The 18,805-nt window shown below is 49.8% G+C and overlaps 1 protein-coding gene across 1 annotated transcript in view; it reads left to right on the top strand.

The window, feature by feature from the left end:
- Positions 1–18,805, top strand: part of Utp20 (UTP20, small subunit (SSU) processome component, homolog (yeast)) — an 80,166-nt gene that overhangs the window by 14,579 nt on the left and 46,782 nt on the right. The window contains exons 13-22 of the mRNA XM_005374546.2: positions 2,879–3,031; positions 3,143–3,231; positions 5,482–5,587; positions 6,043–6,193; positions 6,759–6,821; positions 7,508–7,666; positions 11,494–11,570; positions 12,928–13,007; positions 13,237–13,477; positions 17,678–17,863. Of these exons, the coding sequence (XP_005374603.1) occupies positions 2,879–3,031; positions 3,143–3,231; positions 5,482–5,587; positions 6,043–6,193; positions 6,759–6,821; positions 7,508–7,666; positions 11,494–11,570; positions 12,928–13,007; positions 13,237–13,477; positions 17,678–17,863 (1,305 nt within the window). The remainder of the gene's footprint in view (positions 1–2,878; positions 3,032–3,142; positions 3,232–5,481; positions 5,588–6,042; positions 6,194–6,758; positions 6,822–7,507; positions 7,667–11,493; positions 11,571–12,927; positions 13,008–13,236; positions 13,478–17,677; positions 17,864–18,805) is intronic.

Here is an 18,805-nt window from a genome sequence, read left to right on the forward strand (position 1 = left end):
TGCAGCATATTTCCTAACTGGATTTTTTTTTTTTTTTTAATTTATTTGAGGCAGGATCTCACTATATAGCCTAGGCTGTGTTTCAACTCACTTTGTAGCCCAGGCTGGCCTCAAACTTGTGATGATCCTCCTGCCTCAGCCTCACAAGTGCTGGGATTACAGGCTTGCGGCACCACCCCCGGCCTCTTAACTGGATTGTTTTGTTTTTCTTTTTACTGTAGAGAATGGTTCAGATGTACAAGTCTCTTCAGCGGATAGGTGCTTAACAAATACTTTTTCCTCTGCAGCTTATCTTTATTCCCTTAACAAGGTTCTTCTGGGAGAATAAAGTATTCAGTTTTGGTGAGGTCCTGATTATCACATTTTCCTTCTCTAGATAGCCCGAGGTCGCAAGGATTTGTACTTAGTTTCTTTCTGAAAGTTGTATTTTTTGTTTTGCATTTTAAGACCCTGAAACGCTGCGAGTTAATCTTTGTATAAGGCTTAAAGTTTAGTCGAGAAGTTGTTACCTGTGGAAGTTGTTCTCATGAAGCAGCTGCCGCACCTTTGGTGGCCTTGTGTACTTGTCAGAAATCGGCTGGGGGTGTGGGGGTCCGCTTCTGGGCGCCCCTCTGCTCACTGACGGATGTGTCTCTACTCCCTCCTTACCACACTGTCCTGCTGCTCTAGCTGTAAGGTGTACAGTAAGTCTGGGAATCTTTAAATGAAAATCTTCTCACTTTATTCTTCTTTTTTAAAATTGTTGTAGCTATTCCTGGTCCTCCGCCTTTCGGTAGAAATTGTCGAATAAGCCTGTCTGTCTGTAGAAAGCCTCCCTGGGGTTTTGCTGGGAATTGCGTTGATCACTTTCATGAGACGTGACATCTCCATCTCCCCATGGATACACAACACTCTGCTGATGTCAGGAGATTGGTAAGGGGAAGGAATAAGTGACCAGATTTTCAAATTTCACGCTTTTACATTAAATGGTCGGGAGGGCCATGGGTTGCCTTTTCCATTTCATTCAGAGCTACGGTGTACCTAGTAGGGTTTGGTTAAGTCCGAGAGGACTGGGCTCACACGTGCCGCGTGGTTGCCCGGGTGCGCCGGGAGGCGGTCGCTTGGGAAGCCAGCTCCGGTCTGCCCGGGGCTTGCGTGTGACTTATATCTGCTGCGTTGGTCAGACCCGGTGCTGTAGGGTGCTTTGCTTTGAGGCGGCAGAAGTAGGCGGGTGTCCTGGAGGCTGCTGTGTGCTTAGCTTTAACTTCACAGCACTGCTTGTGGTGGGAGCATCGTCCCCACTGTCACAGGCAGTTCGCTGTGGCATGTGGTCAGCTTGAAGCTCTGGGGGACTGGGCTGTCACGCGTTGTTTTCTCCTGCCTGCCTTACGAGTGCCTTCCCCACCGACTCACGCCACGAGTGGAACCGACTGTAGCTGCAGAAGGGCGGTGAGCAGCCCCGGTGAAGTCACCCCAGGCCCTCTCCTCTGGGTGGTACAGTCCTGGCCATGCGCCAGCAGGCACCACCTGCCCGTGGCCCTGTCCGGGGCCTGGGCCCGGCCAGGGAAGCTGCCTGTGGGTGGCTCCGAGGTGAAGCCCCAGGACAAATGATGCTCGCCTGTCACCACACCCTGTCAGACGTCAGGGAGGCGGTGTGGTACGGTGACAGTAAATGTCGAGGTGCGCACTCACGGCAGGTGCTGCCGCTCCCCGTCTTTCTGAGGGCAGCACCCACCCACCCCGTGCCCGGGACCCAGTGCGGTGCATGCCCGCCTTCGTCCGGATTTCCTCTGCGAGGGCTTTTCCGTCCGAGTTTGAGCTTTCTTACTAACATGCCGTCCGCCCATTTCTTGAGCTTGTCCCAAGCAGAGTGGGAGCTGACGTAAAAGTGCTCTTCAGGAGCGTGTCCTGTCGCTGACGCGTACCTAGGGTGTTGGCTGTGTTCCGGGAATGCGCGGAGCAGGGTCCTCCTTCAGGGGGCAGGGTGCAGAGGGCAGGCGCCGGCCGGATTTACACCGCGATGGAGAGGAAGGAAAGCGTGTGTCCCGGAGAGGGAAGCGGGCGCTTGCCGCCCCTCCTCGGGTGCCTGGTGTGGTTCGCGGCTGTTGGTTGAGTGGAAAGGGTCAGTCTTGCAGAGTCCTTCGGAGACTTTCCAGGCGGGGGGAGCACTCCCGTGAGGCTCTGGGTGGCGGGAAGCACTGGACGGGCGCTGCGGGCCAGGCCCTCTGTGCGAGGAGGACGTCAGCCGGGGAGGGCGGGAGCCCGGCAGGCCAAGCAGAGGAGGCGGCGTCCTCGGCGGGGCTCACTGGCAGCAGTGCTCGGTGACTCCCTTTCTGTGCAACACAGACCAAGGCCAAAAGACGTCGCAGTACGTCAGGTGAGGCCGGGAGGAGGTCACTCACATTCTCACCGTTTCTGTGGTGTTCATCATTTTCACAGCAGCACTGCGGCCTCATTCTGCATTTGGGAAGTCAGGAAAAAAAAGGGAGTGGCCAGGTGTGGTGCACGCCTGTAACCCCAGCACTCAGGAGGCTGAGGCGGGAGGATCACTGTGAGTTCAAGGCCAGCCTGAACTACCAAGTGAGACCCGGTCTCAAAAAACAAAAAAAAAGGGGGCAGGGAGTGGAAGAAGCTCCAGTTTTTAACACACAGTGGAAAGGTAATGCCTACACCTGAAGAAACTAGTTATGAAACAAATTAGTGCAAATAGGATTAGAGCCAATAGAGTTGGAAGAGCCTGTCACTGAAATCAGGAAAGGACCGCGTGGGGGGTATTTATCATCAACCTGCTCCCCCCCCTGCACCCATGCCCCTCAACGACGGGGGACTGGTGTCATTTCCAACATGAGAGGGCAGCAACCATTCTCTCCTCTGAGTACTTTATCTTTTCCTTCTTCAGATCCCACTTAAGGCAGAAGACGAGATCCAAGGAAGAAGAGCAGCGATTTCCAGTATTGGACCATCTCTTGTCTGTCATTCAGTCGCCTCCAGATAAAGATACAACTTCCCTTTCGCGGTCGTGGGCCGTGCTCGTGGTGTTACCACATGTCAGGTACGCCAACCAGGCGTGCCGCGGGAGTCGGGCGGGGTCGGCTGTGCGCCGGGCTTTGGGGAAGTCGTTGAACACCTTGCGCCCTTCCTTGTCTCTCTGCACCTTGGACAGACCCCTTGAGAAGGAGCGGGTGCTTCCGCTGGTGTCGTGCTTCGCGGAGGCGCTCTTCAGGACTGTGGACAGCGGGAGCTTTGGGCGAGGTCAGTCATGGTACTTCTGACAGGGGGAGTAGAGCTAATATTGTGTCCTGGCACTGCTCCTCGCGTGATACATAAATACAGTGGGAAAAGGACAGTGAGCTGGGCGTGTTGTGTACTGCGGTGACCCGGTCAGCTGCTTGACAGTACTGCATGGACCACCCAAGGCCAGGCCCCATCCTGCGCCTTGCTCACCTCCCGTGCCTGCCCCACCCCGGGATGCAGTTGTTTCCATTTGCTTACGCAGAGCTGAGCAAGGCCGCCTTTGGAGGTATGTTTCTGCTGCCTGGGGACTTTCTAAGTCTTTGTCATAAGTGACCACTTAGGTGTTACGGCAGAAATTCCCCTGGCATAAGTTGGGCTGTATTCCACAAGAGACCAACTCTATTGAGAACAAACCAGAGCTTATTTTAATTGGAGGCTAGCCACCCTTCCTCCCATTTGCCAATCAGGGAAGTGGGCAAGTGGGACTAACTTCATTCCACCTTATATACGTTTTGGTTTCCATGGTAACAGATTGGGATGTTACATTCGCAGACCCTGGTGGCTATATGGTCTTTGTCTTATCCTGTGGGACCCCAGGTCAGTTGCAGGTCGCATGTCTAACCATGATAGATGTTTCTCCCATTATGCTCCATTTGTCTCCTTTTTTACAACCTATGCATTCCTTTAAGGTTACAATGTTGGCCTAGGGCCAGGAGATGGAACTGCGCAGGCAGGGTCACGGAGGGTTACCTAGGCCTAGGCGCCCCTTATCTCCAGGAGACATTCCTGGGCAGAGCTGATCTAGGGAATTAGCTATTACACTATCCCGGGAGGCTTCCCAAGGCACCATTTCAGCTTTTACTAAAACTATTTTATCTAAAATAATATGCTAAGGTTCACTGTCCCGTACATAGGTAGCTTTGAGAATTCAGCATGGGCACAGCCCATGTAGAAACCCTTCCTGCCTCCTCCGGGCAGGCTTAGGCCGCCCTGCCTCAAGCCCCACTGCCTGCTGTATGCTTGCACCTTTCCCGAAAGCCCAAGAACAGCAGTTCCCAGGCAGGTACTGGGCTCTGTCTTACCACAGTCTTCGCTCCCGACATGTGCACTGGAATCACTCATTCACTGAAATACTGATATGCTCTACCCCAGAGATACTGAGCAGGTCCCTCCGAGGAAACCAGGCTCCCCCGTGTTAGGTGTCATCTCAGGTGCTAATGTCTACCGTATTGGATTGTGGCATGGGGATTTTTATCATTGCTGAGATTTCTGTTGGACAGCATTGGTCTAACACCTACAGCAGGGCTTGGCAAAAGAACCAGATTGTATGTATTTCAGATCTTGGACTACATTTTATTTTTGTGGTGGCTGCCCTATGCTCTATTAGTCCTTCAGAAGGTTAAAAACATTGTCAGCTTTCAGGGCCTAGAAAAATAGGCCACCTATTAGATCCAACTTGCAGGCCACAGATTGCTGGCCCCTGGGCTAGAGATTAAATGAGTAATTATTTTTAACTGGGTATGTATTATTAGATAGTAGCTATTGGGTATGCAACTTCTTATGAATAACATCACTATGAGTTGTATACAGATCATTTAACTTTCACAAAGTCCACGTCTGCCCTCATCAGAAGTTAGATTGTGGGTAGTGCCGGCAGGCAGAGCTAATACGCAGGCTGAGCAGTGCTCAGGACCAGGGCTGGTTCCAGTCTCAGTACTTCTCCATTATAGATGATTTGCATGGACTTCACTGGTTGACCATCCCTAATTTAAAAACCCTAAATCAGAAGTTCTCAAAAATCTGAAGCATCTCGAGGAGCCTAGCAATTCTTAGAAAGTTTCAGGTTAGGGATACTCAACCTGTACCTCATCTTTCAATGGCCTGTAGATTTTTATTCTCTCCAGAATGTGTGTTCCTTTTGAGAAAGATAAAATACAAGACCTGGGCACTTGTGTTTTCTATTTTACTCAGATGTTAGACAGACAGTTGGTTTTTTTTTGTTTTGTTTTGCTTTGTTTTGTTTTTGAGACAGGGACTCGCTGTGTAGTTCATTTTGGCCTTGAGTTCACTGTGTAGCCCAGGCCAGCCTTTAACTCGTGGCAGTCTTCCTGCCTCAGCCTCCCAAGTGCTGAGATTATAGCCATGGGGCACCACGCCTGACCCAGATAGTAAGAACTTTCTGTAACTAACAAGTGTTGGATAAATAAGATGTTTTGATAGTCAAGTCAAAGAAGTAAGTAGTGTGGTTCCCCCATTTTTCTGCCTTAGGAAACTTATTTGTTCTCTGTCAAGCCGTAAGTACGCTGCTAAGTTTGGAAGACTCTTCTGCACCTCTCCATCTGGTTCCCGTGGAGCGAGTGAAGAACTTAGTGTTGTAAGTAGACAGCTTCCATTTTGCTTCATCGTGGATAAAATATAAAAGCCTTTGAGACTGTGAAATTAGAGATGTAGTAAAAATCCTGATCTGTTCTATACTTGAGTTGTGTTCACATAGTGATCCTTAATATTGGTACTTGGTACTTGGTCAATAAGTACTATTTTGGACAGTCTTTAAATACAGCGCCGTTCCTACCATCTTGTGAAACTCTGTTGTTTTATCTAATAATTATTTTTTTATTCTCTTTAATGGTTTGATCAATCTTCCATTCTTGTATGTGGTAATCTGAGCAGTGTAGTTGAAGGTAGCAGTATGTAATATAACAACCACTGTTAATTCCTATCATTTTGTTTTGAAACCCTGTATCACTTTTAATGTGCTGGCTTTATTTCATTTACGTCTGTGGTGTTGGTATGTTGCTAGTGTCCTTTCTGGTGCCCGTCCCCTGGCAGGGCCTTCCCGGCAGAGCCGTCTGTGTTGCTGCTGGCCGACCTCTATTACCAGAGGTTATCCTTCTGTGGCTGCAGAGGGCCGCTGTCTGAGGAGGCGCTGATGGAGGTGCTCCCCAGCTTACAAGCCAACATCTCGACCGGCGCATCCAAGGTGACATGTGGTGGGCGCGGTCCCCGTGTCTGCCTGCTCCCTGTGCAACCACAGCGGGCGCAGGGCCCCCGAGCCCCGAGCCAGGAAGGGCTGCAGTAGGGCGCTGGCCTGCTGACGCCCTGCAGCACCGTGAGCGGGATTCACGAGAGACGAACCTGCATCCCCACCCCCAAGATTTGGGCTCAGTGGGGTTAGGGCTGTGCTGAAAATGTCAGTTTCTTAAAGCCCTGTAGATGACTCTGTTGCCGATTGAAGTGTATGGAAATCCCTGAGTGTGTTACTTAAGAGTGAAAAGCATCACAGTTCGAGTCCAACTGCCAGCTTACCCGGTGCTTTGCACTTACTGCAGAGATGCTTCTAGTGTCAGAGAAACGAGGCAGTGCGCTGGGCAGCCGGGCACTCTCGTCTCGTCTGGTGCTGGATGTGAAATAAAGGCAGGATAAGCATGCTTTGCCCTGGTCAGGCGGTCCCCTTAGTTCTGTAACACTCGGCTCTCACTCTTTGTAATCACTTTCTTCCTCCATTTCGGTGTTGTAACTTGAGGTGTGCCTTTTACTTCCTTTAGATTCGGCTTTTGACGATAAGAATCTTGAACCATTTTGATATCCGGCTTCCAGAACGGATGGAGGTATTTCAACTGTTTAAGTGGGTAGTTTTTTAAAACTACAAGTTTACATTTCTGTTCTTTTAGTTTCTGAAATGATATCTTTGCAGAAAATAAGCACACTATATAACTGCCTATCGTAAATTTTTTTTTCCTATGATAAAATTTGATAGTTTTTGAATTCTTATTCCCACCCACTATGGCTACTAGGGAAAATCCTCAGATACTTGGTGCATATTCTTTCAGAAGTTTTGGATGCACATACATAATTTAAACAGACATTATCAGGGAGTTTTCCAAGCCAGTCACCGGCTTTACCTCCTGTCTTTGATGTCTGAATAGTGTCCCATGGTTTACAGCACCTTCCGTACCCACGTCCCTGCTCGTGGGTGCTGCGTAGCTTGCAGGGAGCCTCCTTGCACAGACTCCTCCATGTGGGGACGGCCCCGTGACTCGGTTGTGCTGTGGAGCTGTGCGTGCATTGCCTTCACCTCAGGAGATGTTGCTAATCAATTTGGGGCATTTTGAGAATCACTCTTCTGCTTACTTTGCATTTCTGTGCTGAACACTGAACCTGCGCCGTTTACCAAAAGTGTTCCTTCCTTCATTTAAAATGGTAGCATCTTCCTGTTCTGTCTGCTTTGGGCTCTTAGTCACATTTGTTATTTCTGGCAAGCAACCCTGAGCTGCCCGCGCCTTGTCGCCTGCAGGACGACGTGCTCTCGGAGCGGCCATCCGCCTTCGCTGTCCTGCGCCAGGCGGAGCTCGTCCCGGCGACTGTGAGTGACTACAGGGAGAAGCTGCTTCACTTGAGGAAACTGAGGCACGATGTGGTGCGCACCACAGTCCCCGATGGGCCGCTGCAGGAGGTAGGAGCAGTCCTTGTCCTTGTTTGTTTGCGTCCTTCTTAATTTGCGTTTTGAGTCTTGTTTGGGGAAGCATACTAAATAGCTACCAAGAAAATTTGTTTTTACACAGAGTCACTATCCACTTCTCGGCGCTTTGAGCTCAGTGGCTCTGCCAGCCTTTTGAACAGTAGAAATAACTTAGCATCTCCTTTTTGAGCAGGGAAAGGATGGCCTGCAGCAACTGCAGTCTCGGTTCGTTTTATTGTTTTCCTTGGAGGAACAGGAAGTCGACACTGCAGTTTTTCCCTTGGGGCTCTGTGCTGTTTGCTGTGAGTGACAGCTTAGCGCATGCGCGTGTTGACGTGTAAAACCTGACTGTTGGCGGTGAACTTCATCAGCCTTCGACCCCTTAGGGTTTGCGTAATAGTGCACATAAACTCTTACCAAAAATTCGTTTTTTAAACCAGTTTGTTGCTGTGACAATTCTGAAATGCAGATTCTTGTCTCGAAAATCGGCTTTATGGAGAGGGATGTAAGTGACTGGACCAGGGTGTGTCCCGGAAGTGCATGCGTGGAGAGACACAGACGGAGGCTGAGGGCTCCTGGGCCCCTTGTGCAGCGCTTTAGGGAGCGTTGTTGAGGTTGCCCAGGGCCGTGGGCGTGCCGGTGCACACCTGGGATGTCCGCACCTTGGAAGGCTGAGGCAAGCAGTCCACAAGTTTGAGTCCCACCTCAGTAACTTAGCAAGACTCTGTCTCAAAATTTAAATTTAGAAAAAAGATTGCCACAGTCAAGGGCTGGCTCGGCACTGGCTGAACCTGAAGCGGTTCTATGACCAAGTTCCCTTAGCTGTGAAAATTACAGCCTCTGACTCACGGAATTCCATGGTAAATATCGGATGCGGGAACGGCGCCTGACGCCCGTAAGCCCTGAGCAGGAGCTGTTGCAGTTATTCAGTTGGATATGTTAGCAAACACCACTTGTGACTGGGGGCTGCTGATGTAAAAGTCCCCCTCCGACTTCAGGGGACTCACAGTGTCGAGGACAAGAAAGACCAGAAAATACCACTGCTCTGTGGTGGGACAGCTTTGTGATACCTGTGTGAGCACGTTCAGGAGGGACTTCTGGGAGGGCCGCGTCAGGATAACCCCCTAGTAGAGAGGAGGAACGCACGCGGGGGCGAGGGCTGGGAGGGTGGTTCACTGGGGGAAACTCGGGGCTAACATGGTGGGGACGTCCTGGCTGGGGTTAGGGGCCCATGACAGGGACTAGGCTGAGTTTGGGGCTCCTGATGTCCCCGTCCTGTCTCGGTCAGCTAAGAGTCGGAGTTGTTGACTCGTTTCTGGTGATGCCTGTGAAATCCGGCGTCGCGGGTGAGAAACGTCTTCCCAGCGCTTCCTGTAGCACTGAGGGTTGGGCTTGTGTGTCTGGGGGCCGTGGGGCTGTGTGCTTGGGCTTACGGAGGCTCGCTGAGTGCTAGTGGGTGATGCTCTTTTCCCTTAATGCACTCACTAGATTGTATTATGTATTTCTCAAGGGATTTAGGTCTTGGAATCATCTGAGCTCCACAGAGTAGGTTTTATTTGAAAATTGTTCATAGAATAAGGGCATGATGTAGTTACTGTGTTCATACCTCTGCAGCCTCCTAGGAACGCAAGTGTGTGTTACATCCCCTGAGAGCAGCTGACGAAAACGTGGTCCTTCCGTGGCAAGGTCCATTTTGTACTATGGTGGGCTTGGTGGCCACCATTTAGAAAATTAGTTGTTTTAAAATCATCCAAAAGTAAAGCAGTACATTTTCTAACAAAATAACTTCGAAAGTGAAGTCTCAGCTGTTTTCCTCATTGTTTTCTTGGTTTGTGTATCTCAAGTTTCCGTTACATGAACAGTTAGGAATTTTCCTACTTTTAGTGAAGTCTAGTAATTTCAGTCTTAAAGAAACTGAAAAGGTGCCTCTTAGTTATTTACTGTTACTTTTTATTTTTTTGCCCAAAGCAACACAGAATTTATCAGTGCTTCTCAGTTTTGCTCCTTAAAACTGTATGCCAAATTTAAAACAAAAATTCTAGATTGCCTGGGCATGATGGTGCATGCCTGTAACCCCAGTATTTGGGAGACTGAGACAGGAGGATCGCTGCAAGTTCAAGGCCGGCCTGGGCTACATAGTGAAGCCCTGTCTCAAAAAAACCCAGAACCCTAGGTTGTCTGCTGTCCTACGAGAATACCCTGCAACTACATGATGCTTTATGCTCTTTAGAACGTTATGCCCGTTTTATGCATACGGAGCTCGAGGCTCAAGGGCGTCACAGTGCTTTGCTGGAGGTTATAGACCAGCAAGTGTTTCAGAGTGGGAACTTCAGCCTGCATAGCGTGCTTCTGAGTCCAGGGCTTGAAAATGAATATAACTCTGTTTCGTTTCCCGAGATAGAAGATAGATTTTTATATCGGTTATCAACTGATCAGAGGTGAAGTTACTTCAGCCAGTTTGCCCTGCATGTAAAGTTAGGCTTGCTTGTTCTTCAGATCCCTTTGTATGACTTTCTGTGTCGCATAGCCTCGAGGGAGCTGTAGGTTATGCTCTAAATAATTGGCTGGGCTTTACGGTTCAGAGAATGGCCGTGAAGTAGATAATAAAAGCGGATGCTTTCTGTTTTCACGGTGCCCCGCGGAGCTGGGCCGTTAACTGTGTTCCTTCACGGAGGAGGACACTGAGGCCCAGAGGGCGTTACGTCTGTCCGAGCTCGCACAGCACGTGGCTGGCGGAACGGGGCCGCGGTGTGTGCTGTTAGCACTGCGACCCGCTGCCTCAGTGTAGGCTTGGGTAGAGGGCACGGCTCACACGGCAGAGCCTGGGAAGCAGGTGGCAGTCGTGTTTGACTCGGTTTGGTGTTTACAGTGTGGCCTCACGTCCAGTCCCGGTGAGGTCAGCAGTCGTGTGTGGCGGCAGGAGGGCTCCATGTCAAGGTCTTTGCGCTCACATCCACCGCAGCAGCACGTCCGCCCTGTGCTCGTACCAGGTTTCCGGTGCACGGTGGCAGGTCACCCTGGCCCAGCCCCTTCAGGAGCAAGGCCCCAGGCGGCTCCCCTTCCGGGCAGCATCCTCTGTGGTGCTGTATTTGGCGTGGGGGCCCGTGCCAGAGCACATACTCAACGCAGTGAGTACGTGCCCCTCGGCCGGCAGTGGGGGTGTTGGTGGTCAGATGTCTCTCTTCTTCCGGCTGCTGTGGAGGCAGGAGGGTCGCAAGTTCAAGGCCAGTCTTGGTGACTTAGCAAGACTCTCTCTCAAACATAAAAAGGGCTGGGGATGTAGCTCCAAGGTACAGCACTTGCCTAGCATGCATGAGATTTGAACCCCCACACCCAATACTATAAAAAATTATAAAAAGAAACTGTTAGATCCTCTGCACTGGCCTTTTTGAAAGTATAGTTTTGAAGACTCACTCCAGGCAGGGCACTTGCCTGGCATGTGCAAAGCCCTGGGTTCAGTCCCAGAACTGACAAGTGCAGCTTCAGCCGCCGTTCACAGGTGCTCTTCTAGGTCACGAGCGTCCGCACGGTACTGACTGCCGGGAGCAGGTGTTCGTTAGGGTTGAGGGGACATCTGGAATGACTTCACATGCTGTTTGTTGCAGTGGTTCCTCTGTGTAATTGTGGGTGATGTTTTCGGAAAAGGAGGAAGGTGATTATACGCTGAGGTTTGGATTGGTCCCTACAGCTTTTTTTCTTAATATGCAAGCTTCTTTCCAAACCCTGCGTTGTCCAGGCTGGGGCGTCTGGTCTCAGCACTTGCGCCCTGTGGTCTTCATAGCTCACTGCCCACTTTCTAAACGGGTCCCCTGTGCTTGCAGGTGCCCCTCCGGTACCTGCTGGGCATGTTGTACGTCAACTTCAGCGCGCTCTGGGAGCCCGTGATCGAGCTCATAAGGTAGGCCGCTCTGCTGTGACTGCACACTCCTGCTGGGTGGTTTGGGTGGGTGAGTGCCTTCATGGGACAAAGGTGAAGAAAAGTAAACTGCAGTTCAGAGTTGTATGTAAACCTCTGTGCGCATTGAAATGGCTTTGGAGGACTTTCTTTCCATATGTGATGCTTCTACAAAAAGGTGTATTCTGATAATGTCACACTTTCATTTACATATGTTGAGTCGTTGCACCGGGCTTTAGAACTGAGGGGCTTCTCCAAACCTTTGCTGTCTAATGTACAAAATCCCTTAGTGAAGGTCCCTCTACCAGGGTGTGACTGGTCACATGCAGAGAACATGCAGGTGGCCTGGCTCAGATGGAGAGCTCTGTTCCCTCGCAGACATTTGCCTGCAGAGGGCCGGTCTGGCTTCTCCTCAGATGAGACTATGTCACCTGTGGCCTTCAAAGTCCCAGCTCTTAAGTCTTATTTGACAGAAGAATAAGCAAATCCCTTTCCAAATTTGAACCAGTTTATCTGCATTCAAAGCAGTATGCTGAAAACAAGGGCCTTCCGGCGTCAGTTATACAATTACCCTGTCAGAGGAGACTGATGTGTGCGTTTCCAGTAGCCACTCAAAAATGACGGTTCTGCACGGGCTGGGTGCCCTCAGTGGTCTCCACGGCCCAAGCTGTGCTCCTGCTGGGTACCTTCCATGGAAAGTGTGTGTTCTCTGTGTACAGTACGTGACATACGTAGTTCGCGTCTTGTATAAAGTTTGTATATGTTTTTAGAAAATGAATGGCAAGGAATATGTAAAAGGAGAGAATACGTGATTCGTTTCATGTCTCTAATTAAAATCTGAACAGAGGGGCCAGGGATTTAGCTCAATGGTGCAGCGCCTGCCTAGCAAGCGTGAGGTCCTGAATTCGATTTCCTCATATCCAAAAAAAAAAAAAATCTGAATATATTTTGCAAATACTGAATGTTTGTTTGCCTATGTGTTAATAGGTATACCTGAATTTGCTGGAGGAAACCCAACATTTTTAAGTTAGCTTTGAGCACATTGATTTTTCTCTCCAAAATGAGGTCTCCTTCCCTTAATGGGCTGTAGTTTGTATGCTACATCTCATTCCTGTTGTTGAACCTTTGAAAGTAGTCTTGTAGGAATCTATTTACATTGTTTAAAATACTCTTTAGTCTCTTGTGATAATTTGTGCATTGCAGGCGTTCTCAGAAATACAGGAAAGAGCAGAAGTTGTTTTCCAGCCCCATGTCAAAGATTCTCTAACATTTTCTTTATGCCCTTTCACTTGTTTTCTTCTTCCTGTGAGCTATCACAAAGACTACATTGTGCCTCCTATTTTGTGATCGTTCCTTATAGTTCTCATGCTCATGAAATGGAAAATAAGCAATTTTGGAAAGTCTACTATGAACATCTAGAGAAAGCAGCTACCCGTGCTGGTAGGTAAGGGGGTAAGCGAGGCTGGGAGTACGTGGCTGTTTAACTCTTCCCTGTTACTGTAATTATGCATGAAATGGGAAGCAGTGGGAAGTATGTTATCTTTGATAACTTTTGGTGTGGTTAGCTATTTTCCTTAAATTGCTAGTGAAAATGTCCTCTATCTTGAGGAAAAAACATGTAACGCAGTGTTAGCATTCTCAAGTGCTGTCATGACTTCTTCTCTTGCAGAAAAAGAACTGCAGAGGGACACAGATGAGGAGGAACCTGTGGGAGATGCGAGTTGGGAGCAGGCCCAGGAAGGAGACGTGGGCGCTCTTTATCAGGAGCAGTTAGCGTTGAAGACTGACTGTCGGGAAAGACTAGACCATACCAACTTCCGGTTTTTGCTCTGGCGGGCTCTGGCGAAATTCCCAGAGAGAGTAGAGCCCCGGTCCAGGGAGCTTTCCCCGCTCTTCCTGAGATTTATCAGGTAAGTATCTTCTCCCAGAAGTATGGTCCTGGTAGGGTGTGAGGAAGAGGAGGTGAGAAGTATGAACTTCCCCAATTTGGCTGAGTTCTTTATGCATCCGTTAGGGTTTCTGTAAGGCTTCAGCACTATCAGATAACACATAGTTTTGCTTACCCCCTAATTTTACATTACCTATGATACTAATAAAAACACTAAGAAAAACGTTCCAGGTTACCAAAGAATCAAGACCACATTGAGTTTGCTCACTGTACAAAGGCCTTGTTATTTCCTACTCTTCTGTTCATTGTCTCGTTGCCGGCCTGGGACTGGGAGATGCGTCCCAGTGGCCCAACCCAGCTGCTCCTGTAGTCCCTTGTTATTTCCCACAGTGCCAAGGATGTGTGTACTCTGAGGGAGCACGAGTCTCGGGAGCGCGGTTGGGGTGGAAGCGCTGTGTCGGTGAGAGCCCATCTGCTCTTTTAAACTCTCACGACGGGGCTGGGATGTGCACAGCAGAACCACCCATCAATGTGTTTTTTCCAAATATTTCATCACATGGGGAAACGCTGCAGGGTTGGTGTAAGTAGCTCCTAAGCCACAGCATGCCTGGCCTGTTAGGGAACAAGGTGGTCCAGAGAGCTTGGAGGTCGGGGAGAGAGAGGCTGGAAATAAAGCAGACCACATCGTGGCCTCTGAGTGACAGTTAAGGACGTTGGCCCCTGGTTAGCAAGGTGGAGCGGTGGAAGCTTGAGCGGGACGATGTGACCTAAGTTCTCGGGTTTCTGGCTGCTGTGTTGTGAACAGGCTACGTCGTGGCCGTGCTCAGGAGGGAGACCCGTCCGGAGGGGACTGCGAGGGTGGCTGGTGACTTGACAAAAGTTGTAGCAGTAAATCTACGAGGAGTGTTTTTGCAGGATTTCAATATGAAACGATACTGGGGTGTGTGTGTGTGTGTGAGAGAGAGAGAGAGAGAGAGACTAGGAACTAAACACAGAGTCTTTGTGCTGAGCTACCTCCCCGGTCTTAAATATTTTTTAATTTTGAGACAGGGTCTCACTAAGTCACATGTTGCCCAGGCTGGGCTCCAATTTGCCATCTTCCCGCCTCGGCCTGATAGCTTTGAAGGCTTCCAGCTGAACGAGCTGGAAGGAACAGGTCGTATATGTTATGCGTACATGAACATGAGTACAGAGAACATGAATGAGCGTAGGAGTTGAGTATGTCTCAGGGTTTTGTACTGAGCAACTCAAGAGAGTTAGCGTTTCCTGAGATGAGGAGGAACGCGGGAGTTGTCCGTTCGTTGGGGGAATTAAGAGTACCTTTGTAGATGAGTTACATTTGGAATGCCTGATACCCGAGGAGAGATGTCACTAAGCACAGAATTTAAAATTTGAAGGTCAAGGGGAAGGTTCGATCTGCAGGTAGTACACTTGGAATCCGTTTGTGGGTGGTGTTTAAAGGCATCAGAGTGAAGTCACTTGGGTGTGAATGCAGAGTGAAAAGGCTACGAGGGTGGACACAAGTATTTAGGGTTGGGAGATGAGACATCAGTGGAGAAGGTCACAGAAGTGCCGCAGAAGGAGCACCGGGACCAGCTGGTATCCCGGATGCAGGAAAAGCCTGTTAGAAGCAGACGCGATCCATGAATCCAGTCGTCAGATGAGCTGGCATTGGCTATTGGCTTTGGGTGACCTTAGCCAGAGAACCCCCCTGGAGGCGACCTTAAGAGAGTTGTTTCAGCCCAGCTGGTGCGGTGGAAGCCTGGTGAAATGAACCCTTGGGAAGGTGGGAGCGGAAGAGGAGCCGGTATGTTCTTGCAGTAGACAGGAAACATAGTGCAGCAGGTGCAGGGAGCCGTGGGGCTGTGGAGCTGTTCAGGATTTAAACAGCGTGATGATTGCAGCGTGCCTGCCAGTGAGCAGGGAGGGCGGGAAATTGTCACGCAGAGGGGACAGCGCTGCTCGAGCTGTGTCTGAGTAGCTCAGAGGAGATGGGCCCCGGGCGTGCAGGGGCAAAGGCCTGGATGCAGCAGGCCCGAGGAGAGCACGGTGATGCAGTATGATCTTCTCCTTTTCACATCATTCTTTGCCAGAAATTTATTTATAGAATGAGAACAGTATAAGATAAAATCTTAGTGCTGTAAAATTTGCATTTTTCTAATGGCCAGAAATGTTGAACCTTGATATGTTTATGGGCCTTTTGCAGTTCTGAGAACTGTCTGTTCATTTCACTTACCCATTTTTTATTGTGTCTTTTATCTGGGGGAGGCTAATATTTTGAGTTCTTTATATATCCTAGTATTAGTCTTGTGTGCAAAGAATGGCTGGCACAATTTTCTCCCATTCTATAGATTGTCTCTTTACTCTTTTGATTGCTTCCTGTGCTGTGCAGAAGCTTTTTAATTGGATATGATCCCGTGTGTTGATCCTTGCTACTACTTCTTGTGCGGGGCACACGGAAGTTCTTGCTTTGTCTAACCGGAGCCTGGCGCCCTGCTCAGCCCTTCCTGTACCCGCTCCTAACTTCTCGTATGCACTCTATTTCTGACTGCCCTGAGGTCACCTGTTCTAGGTTGGACGTGCAAAAGAGCTTGGGGTTCGGGTCTTTCTGTGTCTCGTTTAATCACACCTAACATAATGACCTCCAGCTCCATCTGTGCCGTTACAAATCCCAGGGTTTCATTGCTTCCTGGCTGAGTGGTGCTCGTGTGTGGAAGAAACCAGAGTCTCTCTATCCGTTCTTCAGTTGGTGAGCAGTTAGGTTGCTTCTGCTTCTGGGCTGTTGTCCGTGTCCCTTTGTTTTCAGCGCATAATTCAGTTTGCAGTACATAACGAGTATGCTCATCGTTGGGAACTGGCACGTGCACACCTTATCTTCATCCTTTTTACTTCCCCTTTGCTCTTGCTTTTGTGCCCGCTGCTGTGGATTATGCTGGACTCAGGTCCCTTCAGTGCTGCCTTCCCTTCCTTTGCTGTGTGCCCAGCAGTGGGGTCACCGGGTCGTGTGGCACTAGTTCTGCTCTTAGCTTCTTTAGGAACATCCACATGGCTGTGCCGATACATTCCCAGTCCACCAGGTGCCAGGGTTCTCTCTGCTCCACCGCCTGGCCAGTGCGGGTTACATTCTGTCTTTCGGATAATGCTCACGCTCGCTGGGCTGAGTGACCTCCTGGTTTTGACTGACCTTTCCCCGAGAGTTTCTTACAGACTTGTTGGCCGTCTGTGTGTCATCTTTCGCGAAATGTCTGTTTAGAGAAATGTCTGTTGCCTATTTTTTAAACAATGATTTGTAGGTTCTCTCGCTGTTGAGTTTTTAATTCCTCATATATTTGGGTACGAACCCTTTGTCAGATGCATGACTTGGAAACTTTCTCTCCCAGTCTGTACAGTGTCTCTTCCCTGGGCTGATTTTCTGTTCAGAAGCTTTTTAGTTTGACACAGTCCTCTCTGTCTTTGCTTTTGCTTGCTATGCTTTTGGGGTCTTCTGAAAAAAAAAATCCTTGCCTGTTCCATTGTCCTCAGCATTTCCCTTTCTTCTGGTTTTATAGCTTCTAAGGCTTTAGTCCATTTGACTTGATCTTTGTGACTGGTCGGAGACGTGTCGGGGTTCATTCCTCCGCACGTGGGTGGCCAGTTTCCTCAGCACTGTTTACTGACAGCACTCTCCTGTCTCCAGTGCGTGTCCTTAGCACGTTTGCTGGAAAGCAGTGTTAGTCGCAGAGGGACGGGCTTTCCTCCAGGGCCTCTGCTGCTCTGTCGTCTGCGTCTCCTTCGATACCAACACGGTGCGTCACGTAGATTTCAAAGACAGGACGACGCCTTTGGCTTCGCTCTTTTGGTCCAGATCACTGTGGGTATTGGGGCTGTGACGGTGTTGTGCAAAGGCGGTTGCAAAGTAGAGTGTGTCTGGGTAAGTGAGGTCGTGGTCCTAGTACTCTAATCTCTCACTGTAATCCATCCTGACCCGTTCTCGTTCCAGATACAGGCAAATTTCAGTTTGAACTGAAATAGACATCTTAAATCTTCTCAGCAGTGTACCGCTGGAATGGGCTCTTTCGCAGCTAGGGGTTGACTTGTCAGCGAGGGCTCCCGTGAAGAAGAGTAATATAGGTGAAGCTTGCTCGTGTGGTTGCGGAGGGCGCTCTGTGTCGCAGAACCCCTCATAGACGCGGTGAGGACCTCCGCGATGAGCACGCCTCACCTGTGTCTCTCTCCCCTGCAGCAACGAGTATTACCCAGCGGATCTGCAAGTGGCTCCAACCCAGGACCTTCGGAAGAAGGGCAGTGGGGTGGTAGCAGAGGAGAGAGAGGAAGAGACTGCTGCCGGAGATGAGGAGGACTTGGAGGAAGAGGCGGAGCCCCCGGAGGAGCCCCCCCAGAAGAAAAAGACACGGAGAGCAGCTGCGAAGTGAGTGCGTCACTCCCAGATGATCACAATCTTCGGTTGCAGGAGGGGCAGAGGGCCGTCTCCTCTGGCCTGGTACAGGATGAACTGCGCTGACGGGTTCTTGCGTGAGGGCTGCGTGCTCCTGGGTTTTCCTTTACAGCCCAAACAGACTGTCAGGTTTGCTCTTCTTGAATGACCTTGGCGTGGGAGCCAACACCAGGAGCTGTGAGAAGGGGGAGAGGCCGAAGCTCTAGGCCCACACTCTCGCGGCTTCCTGGACACCTGGTCTCGCTGCAGGAGCTCCCTTTAATGCAGCTTTTTTGAGAGACGAGCGCTTTGGGGCCTAGAGGGTGTTGAATGCTGTGACACCGGCTCACTTCCTCAGCCACGGGCGCTGTGCTGTGTGCTGAGGGCCACACAACGGAGCATCTTTTCCTTGGAAATGATGCGTGTCCGCACTTTTATTCTGCCTTTTGACTTATTTTCCTACTTTTTTCTGATGCTGTTATATACTCTTATTTTTCGGGCTATTAATTTACCTCAGTAGTTTCAACCCTAAAAAACAAGTGATCTTGCCTTCAGAAGTCACTTCAGGTTCTCTGAAGGGTGTCTGAATTTTGAGGTGCCTAAAACCCACTGGGTGAGTGCTCGTGTTCCTTAAAACTGGCTCTGCTTTGTTGAGTACTTCACCGTGAACCACTTACTGATTCACCCCGGCGGCGGCAGCATCCAGCGTGTTTTGCTAAATGCCCAGCTTCGAGCATGAATTGTGCACAGCCTCTGCAAGGTCAGGGTCGCAGTCCAGCAAAGGCCTGCTGAGGTGACTTTGTAGAAGACATGTTTTTTAAAAGAGTTCAGGAGCACAGTGAAGAATCACTTGCTTTTACCACAAAGACCCAGGGAAGACTTTGTACAGCTTTAATGCAAGACGGGAGTTGCCCTGACAGAAAGGGTTTGCCAGGA

Source organism: Chinchilla lanigera, unplaced genomic scaffold (assembly GCF_000276665.1).
Source record: "Chinchilla lanigera isolate Chin_1 unplaced genomic scaffold, ChiLan1.0 scaffold00004, whole genome shotgun sequence".
Taxonomy (NCBI): domain Eukaryota; kingdom Metazoa; phylum Chordata; class Mammalia; order Rodentia; family Chinchillidae; genus Chinchilla; species Chinchilla lanigera.